The sequence below is a fragment of the Helicoverpa zea genome, chromosome 22, assembly GCF_022581195.2.
Source record: "Helicoverpa zea isolate HzStark_Cry1AcR chromosome 22, ilHelZeax1.1, whole genome shotgun sequence".
Taxonomy (NCBI): Eukaryota; Metazoa; Arthropoda; class Insecta; order Lepidoptera; family Noctuidae; genus Helicoverpa; species Helicoverpa zea.
In genome coordinates, this window is record NC_061473.1 from 583069 (window position 1) to 603664 (window position 20596).

The 20596-nt window shown below is 33.9% G+C and overlaps 1 protein-coding gene across 1 annotated transcript in view; it reads right to left on the reverse strand.

The window, feature by feature from the left end:
- Positions 1-20596, reverse strand: part of LOC124641662 (dipeptidyl aminopeptidase-like protein 6) — a 131973-nt gene that overhangs the window by 110485 nt on the left and 892 nt on the right. The window contains exon 2 of the mRNA XM_047179832.1: positions 13950-14440. Within this exon, the coding sequence (XP_047035788.1) occupies positions 13950-14219 (270 nt within the window). The 5' untranslated portion in view covers positions 14220-14440. The remainder of the gene's footprint in view (positions 1-13949; positions 14441-20596) is intronic.

Below are 20596 nucleotides of genomic sequence, written 5' to 3' on the forward strand. Positions count from 1 at the left end.
CTGTTCTCAGGAATTAGTGGTCCAATTCGAAAATTGCGGCCGTCCATATTTCCCCACATATTTTTTCGAACATGATTATAACCACAAACAAAACCATTAACACAAAGGTTTTTCAATTACCCAATAATTGCTTTATCAAAGAAAAACACATTCAAACCTAATAATCCCAGAGATTAAAGCGCTCAAACAAACAAACAAGACTAAAAATAAAGGGCAAAAGAAGATGTATGTTTACACCAACACCTATTGCAGTATAAAACAATGTAAATGAATATCGGAATAACTTCCACAAAATTCCAGAAAGTTCCAGAAAATTCCAGTGTAACTCTTCTCGAAGTATTGTGTTCTGAACTTCCCAGAAAACTAGTCAGACTGTTATTTTAAAATTCTTGCAAGTTGGTAAGTTGGCGCGGTATGGTCCTTTGAGACTCGAATAGGGAACATATCTAGAACCCTTGATACATTTGAGTTATATTCTTTCACTAAAGTTGGGAATTATTTTAATCCCTTTTGGGCCATCGATTTTATCGATACTAATATTATTAAGAAAGCTGAAGATTTTGTTTGTTTGCTTGAATAAGCTAATGGTCCGATTTGAAAAATTATTTCAGTGTTAAGTAGCGCATTTGTCGAGGAAAGTTACATTTTATGGGGTTCAAATTGTGGTTCTCTCGGGACGCGTAGAAAACCGTGGGAGAAAGCTAGTACAATTTAAGTCGGTTTTGTAAGGAATTAGAGCAAAAATACTCAGGTAATGCAACATCCCTAGGTAAGACTAGTTGTTAGACACTAGCTTCTGAATACCAGTAACGATTGTCAAAGATGTCCAATTTTCAAACTTCAAAAGCACAATAACAAGCAAAAATGTTTACCCCCATAAACCCCACCCAAACTGCGCAAATATAACCAAAATCAATACATAATCTTTAAAAGTCAAAGTCAAAGTCAAATCATTTATTTCACTTAGGCTTTCACAAGCACTTATGAACGTCAAAAAATATAAATAAAGTTGATTCTAGTTGATTCTAGTTGCCCATTCCAAAAGTAGCTTCCTATGGAGAAGAACGGGCAAGAAACTCCATGGTTACTCTTTTTAAAAATAATAGGTATTACAGTTTGTATGTATTGATACATAATAGTATCGACCGCTCTGATTGGGCCTTACATTAGCAGTCTCAAGCTTCCATAATTCAGCCAAATGGACCTCCACTTCCCGGATAAAAATAATGAGATTGTGGCTCTAAGGGGCTCCAGTGATAAATAACTTAAAATGATTATAAATGGGGCCTTAAGTGAAATGTAGGCGGCCTTTTGGGGCCAAAACGACAGTTTTGTGACCACTGAAGGGTTTTTAGGTGTCATCAAAAGTTATTTTTAGTGGGGAGACGACAATGTGTTGTGTAGTATGAAGTTATATTGTGGACAGAAGATATGGTAGGGAAGATATTTTGGAAGTAAAATCTGATTTTATACGAAGTAAAATAAAATATACGAAGTAAAGTAAAATAACAACAAAAGATTTATTTATTTCTCAACCTTATCACTAACATTACAGATAGTACAATCTAATGCGTTAGCGAGGCACTTATTTAACTACTTACAAAAATAAAATAAAAACATAACCCTTTTTGGCATTCGGGTAGTTAAAAACACATGTTCAGCAAATTATCATATTTAATTACATAATATATTAGTGGTCATAAAAACCAGAAATTCAATATAAAACCGTTATATTCCTTTTCATAGATTCGAAATTATTAGCTCACCCAAACCGACAAACTTTCAGATATACATTACCAAAACACAAACAGCACTTCCAGAGATAACCTCAAAACAAACGAACACACAAACTTTACTCCTAACATTAGGTATAGCAGATACATATCTACATATATTAGCACTATAATATACAAAACTCACGTAGGACCTCTGAGACACGAGATTGTCCCACGTTCCTGACTTAATTAAACTCCCGGTCAACTAGACGAGCGATATTATTGTACATGTTCGTTTGTTTGCTTGCGTGTTTCTACGTGTCGTATGAGGAATGTTAATACAGAAGGTAAAGGAGATTCACGATTTTTGAGAAAAAACTTGTTAATGTTTATACTTTTTGTGCTCAGTGCTCCTTAACATTTATGCATCTGTCTCCATACTTAAGCTGTGGTCAAACCAAACTGACTGAATGTGAGCGGACGTTACACAGTTTATTGTATTTCCCTACATACTCACATTTTCGTTCGCGTCTTACCGACGATACGTTATGCGTTATATGCATAGACGGCATAGACGCTGACATTCGGCGGCTCACAGTTTGTTTAGAACGCAGCCTTAACAATGATACCTTTTGGTGTAGTGTAATTTTTTCTGCGTTCTATCAAATTTGTGTTTCTGGCAAAAATTTCAGGGCACTATAAGGCAACACTCAAAACAGAAACACTGTCGATATTGTTCAAACACAGTGAAAAAAGACTGTAAGATAGGTATAAGAAAATTATGTTACCTTGTTGTAACATCAATCGTTACCAAGGTATGAGAACCTACAAGTGCAGAAAATCCGCCAACAGGCTGAACCGTCCTGTGACTTTATGCACCTGTACATCTTCGATTATAATAACTGTTACTAAATATAAAACCTTAACTCACTACCAGCTTGGTCTAGTGAAAATGAATTCTATATCATATAGCAAAGGGCTTGAATTTGGAAAGCAATTTGCAATATCGGCCTATTTACTGCATAAATTCTGAAGAAAGTCATTTTAAGAAACTAGTACATTAATCCACTTTTATAATTCAAGCTAATTTGTACAATATAAATTATGTACCGACAAATTACTGAAAAGCATAAATAAATTGGTCTCCAAAAACACCGTTTAAAATAAAACAAAAGAAAATTCATACTCAGACACAAAAACGTCTGGAACGGGCTCATTTCAACAATTTTACTGCAATATAAAACAGTGAAACGGTTCATTTTATCGGCGCGCCCGTCGTTTTTATATGAACAATCACACATAAAGATGGCTGGATGCGTGTTGTCACGATGTTACAGTTTTTCTGAGGCGTATCTAGTATTTTTCGTGGTGTATCTATGTGACTGGCACGAGGTGTCACCGAATACCACTGATTTACTGTGTTACGTCAGGGATTCGACATTTTATATGGCGAAGTGATAGAGGAATGAAGAAGGTTAAATAATTATGTTTTAATATTTTCAATTTTTATTTTGTTGAAAGAGCCAAACGTCTTGTGGTTTAAAACATTAGTATGTAGATAATTTAGCGTTTACTCAAATATCTTTGGCCTATTTTCACGTCGTAGTTGTATCAAGTAAAGCCATATTTTACAGAACTTTTACTTAATTATTTTTTTAAATAACAATATTATTTATTGCTTACCAATTTCATTTATTCAAAGGTAAGTTTATTTTAAAAAAAATGACGAGTACTTATTTGAGAAAGTGATTTTATTCCAAAATCTATACTAATCCAAACTAATATTATAAATGCGAAAGTAACTCTATCTGTCTGTCTGTCTGTCTGTCTGTCTTTTCTTCACGCCTAAACTACTGAACCGATTTGTGTGAAATTTGGTACAGACATAGTTTGAAACTTGAGAAAGGACATAGGATAGTTTTTATTACAAAAAAAAAATAAATAAATAAAATTATTCCGGACATATAGCGCCATCTATTGGTCAAATCAAAAATCTGCTGGTAGTCACTATTCCACGCGAACGAAGTTGCGGGCAAAAGCTAGTATCACAATAAATTTGATTCACGACTTATTATAATATACTGAAATTAGCAAGAGTAGGTACATAACAATGCAACTGTCTTAAATGGAACTTCTGTTTTTCTCTACTCACTGTATATAGATTGTGGCTTTCCTTATATGTACCTAGAGATGTTTATCTAGGTTCTTTGAAGGGGGATTATGATAGGATTTCTGGCCTCTGATTGTTTAGGCCTGGTGCTGAAAAGTGCCATAACTTTGTATGTTTAGGCTGGACAGGGAATTTCAATAGCTTCATCTATTTGGGTTTTGTGTAGCTGTGTAACATAATCTTGCGGGTTTCCGTAATGAGAATATTGTTATAATTGTGTTTGTTGGTAGGATGTAAATGAAAACGTCTGATGGAGTCGTTTTATAATAAAAAATATAACATATAGGTACAAAGTTAATTAACAAAATAAAGTATTTGACTTCTTAACCAAATCAAGTATGAATATGTCGGTGTTTTTTTATTTTTATTGTTTTACTAGGATAGTTTGTTTTTGTGTTGTAAATATTTATGTATACAAGCTGTTGATTTGCATCCGTGCCATAGTCAAGGACGTAATTATACTAATGATTCTCAACCCAAATCAACAAAAAAATTGGTACGAAAATTTTTGATTTAATTTTTTTTTCGGAAATTCGTCAATGTCACCTACCCGTTTTCAAACTCGGCGCGTGTGTTACTGGCCTTAAAACCGTGCTGCGCCCTCACACAAACGCAAACACAAAGCATACGCAACGATTATTCATAAATTTCATTCATAAAATTGGATTACTTCTGAAATACTACGACATGACAATGACAAAAAAAGCAGTGCATATTAGCTATCCTATTCCTGAAGTATGGCACAAATGCAAATCAACACCTTGTATAACTATGTAAGTAAATATTCCCAAACGTCGCTCATAAAAAAAAAAGTATGAATATTACTATTGGCAATTAGGCATGCATAAAAAATATTTTTTGTGAATACAATTGATTATTTTTCCGACCCAAATATCGACCAATAGAATTGCACCATTCGACGTCACGTGGTACAACCTACATGGTATTATACTGAAAATTTTTTGAATATTTTCTCTGGTCGTTGCTACGTCAAACTGACAGGTTGTGGCCGACATTTGGGACGGAAAAATAATCTCCCGAATACCACACGAGCTTCATAATTATCTGGCATTTCCCTCAAGGTTCCCTGCAAACAAATAAAGTCGTCAAGTTTTTCAGGAAAAATCACTCGCGCTTCGCGCTCGTTATTTTTTAACCTAACGAACCTATCGGAAAATACCCGATAATTTTGAAGCTCTTGTGGTATTATAAGTGATAATCTCCAGTGTCAAGTAGGTAGGCTCTAAATACTTGGAAGTCCGTAAAATAGACAGGAAATCCGTCAATCAAATATTTCGCCACTCCAACAAGTCTTTATATAGAAACCGGTAATTGCCTACACAATAAACATTACCTATTTTCCTTGATTATGATTGAAATGGAAAATTGCTTTGATAAACAGACAATCTTTTGTAATCCACGTGTAGGTAAGCTTTCGAACTAAATACATTTATATGATTAATTATATGTACACATATTGTATTATGTATGGTATGCAAGGTAAACCATTTAATTTTGTACCGCAAACTTGTAAACTGACTTGCACAAACTTTTGGGTCAGTTTTCAAAAGGGTTTGATATGTTATCGATATTTATACGTACATACATTATATACACGTACACATATGTTGAACATTTTTGTTGTTTATACCTGTTTGTTTGAATATGACACGCTTTTACCATAGCATGGCTATATACTAAAGTAATGGAGCTGAAGATTCGAGTTTCTTTGTTTGGCTGAACACCATTAAATTCAGGAACTACTAGTTCTATTTTAACGATGATGATATTTCCTTGTAAAAAAGTACCATGGAAGGCCACAGGCTGCTTTTTGTCGCCACGCTCAGAATCCAGTTTAAATAATATACAGGAATGAATTTTTTCCAGTGCGCTAACTTTGTCAACTTATAGTTAAATAAGTTTTATAGATACGTATATTTTTATTTTGTAGTGTTTTAGTACAAAAAAGAAAAGTTATTGATATCGAAAGATGTTTATTTTGTAACCGATAGTACGGTCACAGTCGTCGTTTCGCGTTGAAGTCGTGCATACTATATGCACGACTTCAACGCGAAACCGGTTTACCGACGGAGCTCCGCTCGGCGCGCGTAAGAATAGTTGGTATCCATATTTTGCTGATTTTAGGGCGGACAAAAGAATGAAAAAATTTTTTTTACTGATGACGCAGATATGTTCTGTTAACGATTCTGGACCACCAGTTTTTTTTTGCGCACTGCTTAAAATTCATTCCTGTATGTAATTGGCAAAGAGTTAGCTTGAAATGGAAAAAGTACAGGATGTCGCCAAAACCACAAAATACATAGATAGTAGGTGAATCGAAAATTAATAGATAGGTGAAAAAAATTTAACCCTTTCTTACAAAGTCACGTAAAAAACTCTATTTCTTTATAAGTATATTCTGGTTTAACGTAAGATAGTGGATTTTTTCCATCTTTTCCAGCGATAACAAGACTGTCGTTCGTTACAGACATCTCGTTATATCAACGATCATTGTGCGAAGCTAGAGAGCTTTGTAGTGCTACATTTACTTATAGAGTAAATGAGTTCCTTTTCTTATAATAATATACTCTTTTATAATTTACATGTGTATAAAAGGGTTTAAAAAAATGCTAAAAACAAAAAGCAAATACCTTTCTTTTTTAAGTTATAAAATACAGGAATCCGTGCAAAACTAAATTGAATTGCCTTAGGTTTTTGACCAACTTCTAACAATGGAAGCCTTTGACCCTGTTTGTAACATAACTATTTTAGTTTAAGGATGGGCGTAATTGAAAATTAAATGTTCAAAAGTTTATTTTTTAATTTGAAAGTTCAATATATCCTTAGAATTTGCGCGTGAATTTTCTTAAATATTAATGATTTTTACTCCAAATTTCAATAATGCCTTTGCTGAAAATATAAAACTAAACTTTTAGAAATCAATACCCTCAAAAACATTACAGGATAACCTCATTAATTCTAACTTAACTTCACTAACAGCTACACAATATCTTAACCGAGTTCAGTTAACTTAAACAATAAACGAACCTTCTGAACTTAGTTTAAAGTTTAAAGATGTATTGTTCCGCGTTTTCTTGGTATCGGGTAACAATGCTACCTGAGTTTTGAAAACATAGTTAAGATCCCAAGGTTTGTTGTTGACTTGCTTTTTAACCTGGTTTTACCCACGTCCAGGGAAGGTTCTTCTGGCAAAAGTATAGTATGTTGGACTGCCTGTGGTCTTTAAGAAACTTTCTCAAAGCTGCTCTAAGTCTGGAAAGTAGAGGTGATACACCCGTGCACCGGAGAGCATGTCAATGTCGATCCAGCGCCGATCTCTCTCCGGTCGTAGCGAATTGCCGTCCTGTCGGTCTATGAGAGTAAAAGAATAAAAAGTGAATCTATGTCTTCTCAAACACTCGTGCCCTATAATATGTCCTGCACAGCTGGCTGATGTAAGGTAATCTAAGAATCGAATCTGGGCACTGCAATCGCAGATCAGCAGTAGAGCACAATGGGATAGGTAGCAATACCATACACAACATTGTAAGAAGTTCAAACAATACCGTAGAGAAACCAATATACTCCATGCCTAACAAGAATAAATAAAAGCCTTTATTACTAACAAGCTGGACTAAAAATAACACAAACATTATTAAAAGCCAGGCTTCCAAGACATAGTCTGAAAATGCCTGAAATATACGCGCGTCTACTGAAGAATCTCATTATGACTGAAGAGGAATATTGCTGAAAGATAACTAATAAACTACGGAAATGTCACAGTGTATTAAGGGTTTTAATATGGTTGATCGAATTTTGAACAAAGACTTAATAGCTACTATATAAAATAAATGCGTAAGTTTGTAAGTATGCATACGGATGGATGTATGTTTGTTCCTCGTTCAGGTAAAAATTACCCAATCAATTGTGATGAAACTTGGCAATAACATAGCTTATATTATCAAAATATCATATAGGCTGCTTTTTATCCGGATATGATAAGTAGTTACCTCGAGATTAGGGTGAAACCGCTAGCAAAACCTAATATTATAAATGCGAAAGTTTCTACGTCTTTCTATCGCACTTCCAGGCCAAAACAACTGCAGTGATTTCAATGTTTGTTACACAGATTGATACTCTACAGTCTTTTTTATGAAGGAAATCATGAACTCATCACTGACGCCAGACTTTTACTGGCAACTCACCTTTGTGCCTTCTGGAATCATTTGTGTATTAGGACCGAGGTAACTCTAACAGTGACGTGGTAACACATAGTTAGGGAGCTAAAGAAAATAGAATATTTCCAGTCCGCAAAATATCAACCAAAACTTACAAAACAAAGAACATCCTTTTATTAAAATGACCTACAATGCCAGGAAAATTACCAAAATCTCAAAGGACCAATATACAATAGCATACATTATTAAACTGCCCAGTTAAACTATTCACAATGTAACCAACATTGGTGCAGTTACAAGTTTGGATTAAATTCGTCACAGTTAAGTTATAAACGTCAGCTACGGTTTAACTGTGAGTTCAAAATAACTGTTGACTTTTACTGTTTGTGAGGACTTTGTAAATGTATTTTGTGTTTGTTATTTCCGCAACATTGTTTTAATATTTATTTAGAACCAAACAATTTTTTTACCCACAATTTAGCCTTGAAAATTACGGAACTCTTTACACTAAACTAGCCGATTTCCCGCGGTTTTACCCGTTTTCCCGCGGTTTCGACCTACTGGACGTAACGAGATAAAATAATTCTTATGTCACTCGGGCTTTCCAACAGTGAAGCAGTTTTTCAATTCAGTGCAGTAGTTTTGGAGCCTTTGGGGTACAAACAAACAAAAAATGTTTTTTCTTTATTATAGTATTTTTTATGTATTATGTTGAGCTATTTCGCCTAGAAAGTGCAAAAGACAAATTACTAAACACTTGGCATTCTCTGACATATTTCCTAAGAACTAGTCAATGTGTTATTACGAAGTTCATTTGCTAGTACATCAATAATATTGCATGATGTTGGTCGTACTTCAGTAAATTACTACACCTAGAAAAACTACTGTTATTTGCCTTTGATTAATCTAAGCTTAGAGTTAAGTTAGAATAACCTACATGCCTTTGTACATACGTAAGTACTGCTGTGTGGAAATATCATTATCAGATGTGTTCCACAGCTTTTAAAAATAAAAATATTAAAAAGTTTTTATATAACTGTAAGATTGGTAGGATTTTAATCGAGCGATTTTTTGGATTTCAGTCTGATGACAAAAAAAATGCAAGGAATTTTGTGTTAAATCTAGAAGAGATACGAAAAGTAAATTTTTGGTCATTAGAATAATCACGACTATCAATCAACTAAATCTGTAGAAACGTGCAGTTTAGTGCAAAATACTAATACTCATTTTGGTTTTATTAGTAAGGATATCTGCTATATTCACTTCTCCAAATAAGGACCAGTTAAAAAGCTCTACCATAATATTTTGGGTCAAAACTGTACTCACAACTGTGGGTCATTAGAATCCCGGTTCACAGCCTTATCCACAAATTTTCAACCAATTTAAGGACTTAGAAACCCCCACAATTTGAATACATCTCTACAGGAAAATCTTTGTAATGCTTAGAACATTGAACTGCTTGGAACCGCCTTCAGCATAAATCTCTATGTGAAAAAGTGATCAATTTACGCCCGGGTGGTGAGGCAGCCCAACTTGTAAACTGATAGTTCACTTATGCATATTTAGTCATATACGACAAAATTGACAAATTAATGTAGTCACTGGCACATAAATTGGCAAGAATCGTTAGACGAAAACAAGTCGTATTTCTTGCAAAATGATACTCTTAATAATAAATGATAACCACCCATTGAATACCCAAGAAGCAATAGAGATTAGTTATTAATTTATTACTTCTTCTACCCAGCAATAATGCACAGGAAGTCGTGAACGGTGAGCACTTTTAGAGGCGGTCTCATGTCATTTTACCGTTTTTGCCAACTTTAAAAAAATGCTTTTTGATTATGAAATCCTAGCCAAGGTATATGCCGGCGACCGCACACGCAGAAACTAGACGCACGAATGTTCTTGTGCAGATACGAATCCAGTTGCTTAAATACTCTAAGTTTAACGGCATTAAAGTTGCCTTAAATTCTAAGGCGAGGGTAGACCGGCGTGTCTCCGATGCCGTGAAAAGGGCCTAATTTCATCAGTTAAGCCGTCCATTACAGTATTGAAGGACTACGGGAGATAGTCAATGGTTAAGTTGCGGGTGAAAATGAATGACTTCTGGGTTCTTGGGTGACGATTTATTTGTAGCTGTTTCAGCTAGCAATTTCACCCGCGTCCCTAGATAACTTTTGCCACACCCGGATAAATATAGCCTACAGTCTTCCTTGATAAATGGGCTATCAAACACTGCAATAAATGTATAAGTATAGTAGACTTTTCCAATTTTTCATTTTTAAAGAATAATCAAATTATTTTACCTAAACTACCTATATAAATTGTAACATAATTACAGAAAGTAAATAATCTTAACTACTATATATTTATTTATTTATTTATCAAAAACACAGCTAATTTAATCTTTACAGGCACTTAGCCTAATACGACAAAATTAGTTACATTATATAAAATTTAAAAATTCAAAATTACATTATACATACGAAACTAAACATAATATCACAAAAATAATACCACTACTAAAGTTTTAAATACTAACAATACTATAGGTGGCTCTTGTGAACTCATTCAGCGAACAAGTAAACAAATCGACTCTACTCGACACTGCGTTGAGCGTGCGCAAGGCGCGCGTCAGTGGCGCTCGCTGCAGCAGGTTGGTGCGCGCGCTCGGCACCGCCAGCAGCTGCGGCCGCCGCCGCCTACTCACATACCCATCCGGCACGCACATGCGTAGCTCCATAAGAATTGTGGAGTTAAATAATTTACCTCGCAATACTTTAAATAAATAAACAGCCAGTGCCACTTCCCGCCTAGTCTCCAGTTTGAAGTATCCCACCATACCCAGCACAAATAATGTTGGGTATAGTAGAGGATAGCCGGGGTATACCTTGTATATTTTTAAATACAAAAATTGGGTGAATTTATTTTGTATCCTCTCAATCATGAATTTGTATTTGGCTTCACTTGGTCCCCATATCACTGCACAGTACTCGAGGTGAGATCTAACCAAGGCGTCATACAAAGCCTTGAGAGCCCCCATATTATTAAAGTCATTAGCTTGTCTCAAGATAAATCCCAAATTTCTAAATGCTTTCTTACTGACTTTAATAATATGACTTCTGAATTTTAAATCGGCCGCAAAATAGACACCAAGGTCTCTAACCTCCATCACTCTCTCCAAAGTTTCACCCTCTAACTTATAACAGTGGTGGTGTGGACTGCGCGCACGAGTGAAAGTAATAAATATGTAATTAATAATAAAAATATGTAATTAATTACTTTTAATTCACTTTTCTAAAGTCTCCAAAAAACAAAAATATATCTTAACCCTTTCATCCTAAGGTCGCCATTCAAACAACAGAACCAACAAACATTTCAATACAATTTACGTAATAACAATCCCAAAGCATAAGACGCGTACTTAATATAAAAGAAACCTAATTGCAATGCTAATACGGTCTAATTTCCAAGAACAGCAGAATAAATTATGTTGTTCCTAACAGTTTGAAGGTGTCTGCTAAGAGTAGATAATATTGTTCAGAATCGTTGTGTTTCAAGACATTGGGATATGCACAGTTTATGTAGGAACAAATGTGATAGGAAGTCAAATCCCTATTTAAATACCAGTTCTATCTAGCTCTACTTATTCATGTAATAAACTGCCAAAAGAGGCTGTATGATGTGAACCCTCATTATCATGTTATCTATTGATGAAAGGTGCATAAAAATCGAGCAGTAGTTTTTGAGTATATGATATGAATAGGAAGGGAGTGAGTGTCAGTATGACGAGTGACAGGGGAAAATGGAAAAAAATTACATATTGCGCCGACCCCAAGTAAAATTTGGGAACAGGGCAGGAGAAAGAAGAGTTTTTGAGTATATGACGAACAGATAGATACAGTGAAAGATTTTATGCTTATAATTGTGATTGGATCAGGCTCGCCATGGTCCATTGGCTTATATTGCAATGTCATTTATACAGTAAATATGCTGCTGAGCTGATGTGTGCTCAGCCTTAAAAGTAGTATGTATTCCCACAAAAAAATCAAACTCCTTTACCCTTCGTTAAACCTTCGAAAAATCTTTGTTTACCCACTCATACGCAAAACCAAATCAGGCCCCGGAAAAGGCAAAAGAAAAACCACCATAAGTCTGTTATTCTTCAATTCGCGGTATATGGAAGTAGGGACAAAGTGTACCCTTATGCAAATTTCTATTTTCCTACTTGGCTTATTTTCCCCGGCTGTGGTGGCTTGCCAAAACGTGGCTTTTGTAAATGTCACTCAAGTGTCGGGAAATGCAATATATTAGAGAGGAAAAATGCGCTTTGTTGAGCCCTGGATAAATAACCTTTTGGGGATTCAAACTAGGTTTAAATAGGAACTAGTTCCCGCCAGTGGTTTCACCCGCTTTCTAAAGAATACCCGGATAAAATGTAGCTCAAACGTTATTCTGATGTAGGTATTACAAGCTAAACTGTCCAGTTTAATCAAAATGAATTCAGTACTTTTGCTTGAAAGATGAAAAAACATCTATACATACAAACTTTTCGCGCAGCGAGTCTACACTTTTCATACTCTTCTATCTCTGTATGATAATTAAATAAACTCTTTGCCAAAATAATTTGATAAGACAATAAATTCACAATACCCTTCATACGTACTTCTAAAACATCAGGCCAATGACCTGCACTCTAATATCCCTGAAACAGCTCTTCTCAAAAAAATCGAAGGTAAAGAATACTTAAAATTCACACCATCAGCGGTTATTTGACCCCAGGGGTCCATCGGAAGAACTCCTTGATTTACGTCCCGAGGTCCCGAATCAGATGGAACTGTAAGGCGGGACCCTCGACATTAAACTCTTCGGTTAATGAGGTCACTATGAGTGGGGGTTGGGTACCTACTGAAATAACGAGGGGTTAAAGTTTTTTTTTGGGGTTAAAACAAGTTGGGTTGTAAAAAATTGAGTCATTACAAAAATTGTTGGAGATATTTTCAATAATGAATTGAAGCATTTATTTAATTGTTTATTTTGGTTATTGAAAAGAAATATATTCCAAATTAAAGTTGTTTGAAGACTTGCAATAAATCTGAACTTAGTATAATTAATTAGATTGATTGAATAGAATAACGGATGCATACAGCTTAAAAGTTTTCTATGACTATCCCACGGATACTCTGTTCCAAAAGTTAACCTATACATACAAACTATCACATCAAAAATATGACTAAAGTTTTCCTAAAAACAAACAAATAAATACACAAACGTATATTTTAAGATAACTTTTAATCCAGAATGAACGTACATTCACAAAGAAAAGCATTTGACTCTCTATATAGCTGCAACAATGCGGGCACCAAATAAGTCAGCAATAGTTTAATAAGAAAATCTAGAATTAGTATCAAAGTTAGACCAACTAAGTCTGTCCCAGGGGTCGTGTCTGACAATTTAAGTTCATAAGACTTTGTCTAACAATAAATGGTATATGAGTTTAGACTGGCCATTGCTGAAGGTATGTGAAGTTTTGGCTTGAAAATAGAATTATTTTGGTCTTTTGAATATTAAAATTATGTGTCTTAAACAAAGTTAGTTATTATTTCTAAAACATCTAATAAATAATTTGTGTAATTCTATATTTTATTGCTTTAAGTTGTCAATCGAAATAAGGTAAGAAACAATGACGAATGTCGATCATAATTTCAATTTCAATAATCTTTAAGCTCAACAATCCAATTTCGACATTATTAGTATAAACAATAGGTACATTTTCCTTTAAAACTCAAAAAACTTAAATAACCATTTTGGAAAACACGTTACAGGTACCCAAGCGGTCCAATCATCCCTTCTTATTGCCTTATTTAAATATTGATCACTTACCTCGGCATTGATCGTCGGCGGCATAACGATTTTCTTCTGCGGGGGAGACCTTAAGACCACATTTTCATCCCGTATTATAATCTGTGGCTCCATAGCAAGAAGTTTTTTCTTGCACTCTTGCATTTGCAGACATTCTTTTTCCTTTCTTGATAACACTGATTCGGATGACGCGTGTTTTGAAGAACACACTGATGTGTTTTTACTGGATAACTTTAAACTGTCTATTGAAGCTGTCATTTTAGCACTTTCTTTGCCGTTTGAAGACGCCATTTTGGATTTTTAGCACTTTTTTGTGGGATTCTTTTACATCATTACATTGATATTTCAATTGTTTTTTGTGTTGTCACTGTTATTGTTTGTTTCTGTATTTTATACATATATTAGTTAATTTCAATTTGTTACATTATTGCACGTGTATTTCTTATATCATTCGAATATTTTGAATCGAAAATAAATAAGTTGGATTCTAAAATTCGATCGACTTGAGGACACTGTACGACCAAAGAAATAAAATTGAAATAAATATGAATCGGAGCAGAAATAAAATAATTGGAAGTGAAGTGAACCGTTTTAAACCCCGTTGCGGAAAACATTACCGGTCATTTGAAGAATTTTTTATTTTGAGCACGATTTTAGAACTTATTTTTATTCCTTTTAACGTTCTGGGAATTAGAATAATGAGTTGAGTTAGTGGGGGAGCAATAATAATGTCAGTGGGGTAATAAGATTGTCGTTGGGGGAGTTAAAACAGTGTGTTTTTTATACATTGGGGAATTTAGTTGTTGGAGGAACTACGATAGTGTGTTTCATAGTTTGCCTTTTGAAGTGTATTTTGTTTAGTTTTTCAATTAAAACAGTTATCATAATTAGGTATATTGTTGGAAAGAGTGTTTTTTTTTGCAATTAAGTTATTTAAAAGTGGCAGTACATCACCAGACTATCCCTGCTGGGTTAGCTCCCATCAATGTTGGGGTCGGCTTCCAGTCTAAACTGATGAAGATGAGTACCAGTGTTTTATATTAAGCGATTGTCTGTCTTAGCTGCTTAACTTTATTTTTGAAAAGGAAGTTACCTTCAAAGAAAAAAAAAAAGTAAAATATTACATTACATGTTTCTACGAAAGTTCTCGAAATACAGGTTTTTATGAATACCTATAGTTTATCGGTGATTTGTTTATAATCAGTTATGTTTTATGTTTGATGTATTAGTGATGGAGAACAGGTGTCGATAATCGCACTTTTGAAACATCACAGGTGCGGTGAATTATTTTCTTTCTGAATTTTATAGCGTGAAGATAATTTTGTTGAAGAATCCATCATTTTTGAAGGTTAAGGTGAAAAGTTCATATAAATTAATGACGATGTATCTAAAATGATCCTCGTTTCCTATTGTATTGCAGTTATATTATGTACCCATATTGCATTTATTGCATTTTTAGCTAGATACCATTGGCATATATTTTTATGGTGAACTATTTTCACACAAAATGAAAAACGTGAAAAAAAGTAAAAAGGGTCTTTTTTCCCAAAATTGAGACAAGCATTGAATAAATTCTCTCTCTAGAAAGTGATAATTCTACAGATTTGATTCCTGATTTTCTGTTGCCAATACAAGGTAACTCATGTTAAAATAAACAGTACGTTATTTCACGCGTTTCACGCAATAAAGCCATCACAAACAAAATTTAACACCGCACCACAATTTACAACAATAAAACAAAAAAGAAATGTTGCCACAGTGTAAAAATTACAACATGGATGACCACAGATAAAATATTTGCAACCGTAAAAAAAATCAGTCATCGGGACTCGGTGCTTGGTGGTAAAATACTCGGAATTTATTTCCCATTTGCAGTGTTTTTCCACTCTGTTACGTAACGGTAATGGGAATGAGAATTTTTCTGGTCCTCCGGTCCGGTGTTTTTGGATTAAAATTGGATACGTTTTAAGGGATGGTCGGTATTGAATTTGTTTTTTGTTTTTGTTGATTGTTTGTGAGAGTCGACTTTGTATTTGTTTTTTTTGTTGGTCATATTGTACATGTATGTATAGTCAATCTACATAGAACAATAGTAGGTACTCTGTCTAAAAAGTGGAAAAATAATTATTGAATTGTTGTTACAGACTTTTTTTAATTAGAGATTAAACAATTTTATGAATTTGCAAGCGCTGAATTTAATTCAGTAATTAAAAGTGTATTTTACTCGCGAAGATATTATAGAAAATCAATCATACGTATAATACCCACATTCGAATTCGAATACATTTGAAACATACTGTCGTTTGCCAATTTTGAACCTAACTACCACTAACTAAAGTCTACATTCCCTTACACATAACACAACCAAAAAGATACAGTCGTAACACTTCTTCAAGATATCAACAAAAGCTGAACACCAATACATCATCAAGAATGATCGACTGGAAGGATTACCATTCAAATATGATACTTATAACAATGTACTTAGAGTCCATTGTGAGTTTGACAAGGGGTTGAAAGGGATGCCTTGGGCCTTCGTCAGATGCTTGTCATATACATTGAGTCAGTTTCAAGGAATGGGGTATAGAGAGACTTATTATGTGAGACTAGCTGTTTTCCATGGTTTCACTCGCATCCTGGAGGCATAATTTCGCATACAATTATAAAATTACCGTCACAAATAACGTGACTTTCTTACCAAGGGGCATGGGGTTGATCGGGTAACTGGGTAGAATAGGTCAGATAGGTAGTCGCTCCTTGTAAAACATTGGTACTCCAGTTAGTCTGGAAGCCGAGCCCGACATAATTCGAAAAAGGGTAGGCAGATGATGATGATAAAATAACGTGTCTAAATAAAAGCCTTTTTCTTGTTACTTTACCGACTCCAAAAAAAGGAGGTTCTCAATATTCTAATGTTCTATTTATTGCCGTTCACCTGTAAATGCATAAAGTATTTAGCTAATATTACATGTTAATATTAGGTCATCAAACACCTGTTAATTAATAATTAGGGCTATTGCGTTTAATTATCAAGCTGTGGGTAATTAAATGGCTAAATGGCCACCATGACGGGTTAATATCAGATTGAGCTGAATAAGCATTCAATAAACATTTTGCAATAGCAGCAATATTGGTGAACTAGTTTCTGTCCGTGATTTTGTCTACGTGAAAATGTTATGCTTCAGAGGTTCAATTGCCCAATTTGGAAAGTTATAGGTACATACATTATTGTACTCACAGAGGACCAGGTTTAGCCAAATTCTCCGATAAAAAGTCTAAAGCCTTCCTCCATAAACGAAAATCGGACCAGTACTTTTAGAGGTTAGTACGTTTAAACAAACTTATTGATATAATATTGATTTATAAAGAAAAAAAATCTAGTGCTCATATCCCGAAGTAATTAGCGGACAATAGTTATTTGTTATACAAGAGTGCAAAGTAGCTTTTTAACCGCGGGCTCAATTTTGATGACCGAGCAAGCGAAGGATTCTAAAATTGAAACACGAGCGTAGCGAGTGTTTCAATAATTAGAATCCTGAGCGATAGCGAGGGAATCAAAAGAGCACAAGGTGAAAAATCTTTGCACTCGAGTGCAACACGTAACTTTTCATCCCACCTCATCGAGGAAATTACTAAATGCAAAAAAACAAAATGGCGCGCACATATGAGTATCAAATTAAAAAGAAGTACCTATTAAAGTTCATTTATTTGAAAAATCAGTTTAAAAATGAAACGAGGTTAAAAATCGATGTCAAAACAATAATAAAAACTACTGAATTAATTGAATAATTATTTTAAGCAGTATTTTATTTATTTAATATGTATTTGTTTGAAAAGTCTTATCAAGATTGTCACAAATGGAGTATTGCACACGATGTTCTAAATTCAAATCACTTTGCCGCTCTAGAGGATAAAAACGGCTTTTGCGCTCAGATATCAAAGGGTAAAACTACTCTTTCCGAGATGGTGGGATGAAAAAGTTTTTTTTTATAAAAACTTAAGAAAGTTTATACCTATGTTGTAATTAATAACTTTGTTTTTCCACATATGGATAACAAACGTTTTTCGACACGTGAAAATTACTTCATTATTTCAGAGACTTTAATATTTTTACATGGCTCTATTCTCAACTTCACCTGTACCTACTGAGAAGTTAGCTATCTATGAATAAACTGCAAGCCCTAATTTACCGTATCGTATAACAATGGAACTGCCCTTTTAATATCTTAACGCAGTCACGTCGGAAATAAAACTTGTATTTAAAAATGTGGCCAATTCATTCTAATTGAATCCCAGTGGGATTCGTCAATTTTAATAACGGTTTGCTAAGATTTTTTGTGGTATTTGTATTTTGTAAAATAAGTAATATTTGCTACTATACAAGTAGGTACCACTTTTTCTCGTTTTTCCCTCCGAGTCTTGAATAAACTACGTCCCGTGACTGGATAAAAAGTAGTCTATGTTTGTAGTTTTTGCAAACTCTGTACTCTATGTATACTACAATTAAATCAGTTCAGTAGTAGTTGATGAGAAAATTGGACAAACCGACAAACAGAAGAAAATTACCTATGTACATATCAACCTTACTCGTGAAAGGATATAATGTAAGGTTCCTTGCATCCGGGAGCGAAAAAATCCCTCGGGACACGTAACCATGGCAAACTGATAGTATCTTTATAGGTATTACAATCTGATTTCTAGTCCATTATATTCAATCTGTATTCTCTCCAAGATCAGAGTGAAATTCACAACATTAGTTAATTTTCTATGACGCTTATTATGTTAAGCGATACACCCACTATTGGACAATGACGTCACAACATCCCACGCATGTAAAATAATGTTGTCATTGACTGTTACATGAAGAATTACAAGATTTTATGCACATGAGTACTATTATAGCTGTTCTCACAATTACACCCACATCCCGAGTTTGGTGCCGGTTGGAAGTTTTTTTCTCAAGAACTAATGCACCGATTAGAAAAGTTATTTCAGTATTTGAAAGCCTATTTATCGAGGAATGCTGTGGTCACGGGACGTGGGTGAAACCACTGGTAGAAGCTAGTATCTTATACATCTCCTAGGTTGCAAATATATAAGAATATAAAAGAAGAAGACTTAGAGAGTTCACTATAACCACGTCACACGTCACTTTCTCAGAAGATGTTACTACGACTTATCAAAGTTTACTGCTCTTCTAAACCACGAAAATGTGTTAAAAATATGAAACATGCTTACTAAAAGTTTCCGCAGTCTTATATATTTCTTGAATAAACTAGATTTTTCTTAAACTATATACACTTCGTATGTAAACTAAAACGGCTTGTAGAAATAGTGAGGTTTATTTTTGATTTTTCATATTTTACAGGTATTTACTGAGGCTTTCGTGAACTAAAATTAAGGAACAAAATAACATTGACTTTTGTCTTAAAAATATCGACAAGACTGTGGATACTAGATTACAAATAAACCTGAAGGACTCAAGTTTCTATACTTATATACAGCGAGGACAAACAGACAGACAGGCTGTTAGTATAACGTAACCGATAGTTATCGGACAAGCTAAGTATTTTCTTTTATTTCCTGCTATTACTCTTGTTTTGTAAGAAGTTTTATTGTTTTATTGTCAATAGGCTCGCGTTTGACCTCTATCTCACCTGCTTATTGCTCTATTGCCTAGAAGTAAATGTTGTAACTATCTATGGAAGAGGACTATGTAAAATCCTATCCTAATTTTGCGGGGTTATTTAAAACTGTCACGAGATGGCATTCTTAATAATTCCTAAAACCCGAACAGGTAAGCTTAAAGTCGTGTTTTTAATTGATATTTTAAGTATATTATTCAAGTTAAAATTACTGAATTTTGATCAAAATTGAGAGTAATATCACTTATTATATTACAATACATACATAAGGCATTTTATCCATGTGAGGGAATCCGTGAATATACGTTTTGCTTGCATATAAATTATGCATGTAAATGCAATTCCATTTAGCGCAGCTATTACTGAGAAATTATTAATGGTAAATTCAATAACAGTTTGCTGTAATCAAACCTTATATATACCTTGTCTAACTGAAAAAAAAAAAACTTTTTATTCAAAACTATAATAAGTTAATTTTTGAAACAATTACTACGACCAAACTTGAAATAAAAACACTATTGTAGTGTTTTTATTATATTCTTAAAATCTCCTAAGACTGATACTACGCTGAAAATCGCATGAAAATCTGTTCAGCCAAATATGGGATAATCGCTTTAATCTCCTTTTTTTAAGTCAGTTAAAAACAATTATTATTTTAAATTTAAGAAGTTTGCAAGTTTCTTTAGGAAAAAAAATAGAAGAAAAATAGATATATTTATATCACTCGTATTTTGAGCAAATCCCCTAAATTGAAATCATCAATCAAATCTTCAAAACAAAAACTAAAGCTACCTAGAAACTACAACAGAATTTAATTAAGGCTAAAAACAATAGATTTTTTCAGCGAAAAACATGTTAATCAAACAATAAGGTTATTTATTAATCTTAGTCTTAATTAAAAATCTCGGATCTTTACAGATTACAGTTGACTTCAATACTAAAACAACGACTATAAATGTATTAAAAAAAGCCGTCCAAGTGCGGGACGGATTAGAGCACTAAAAATTCCTTCGAAAAAGATAT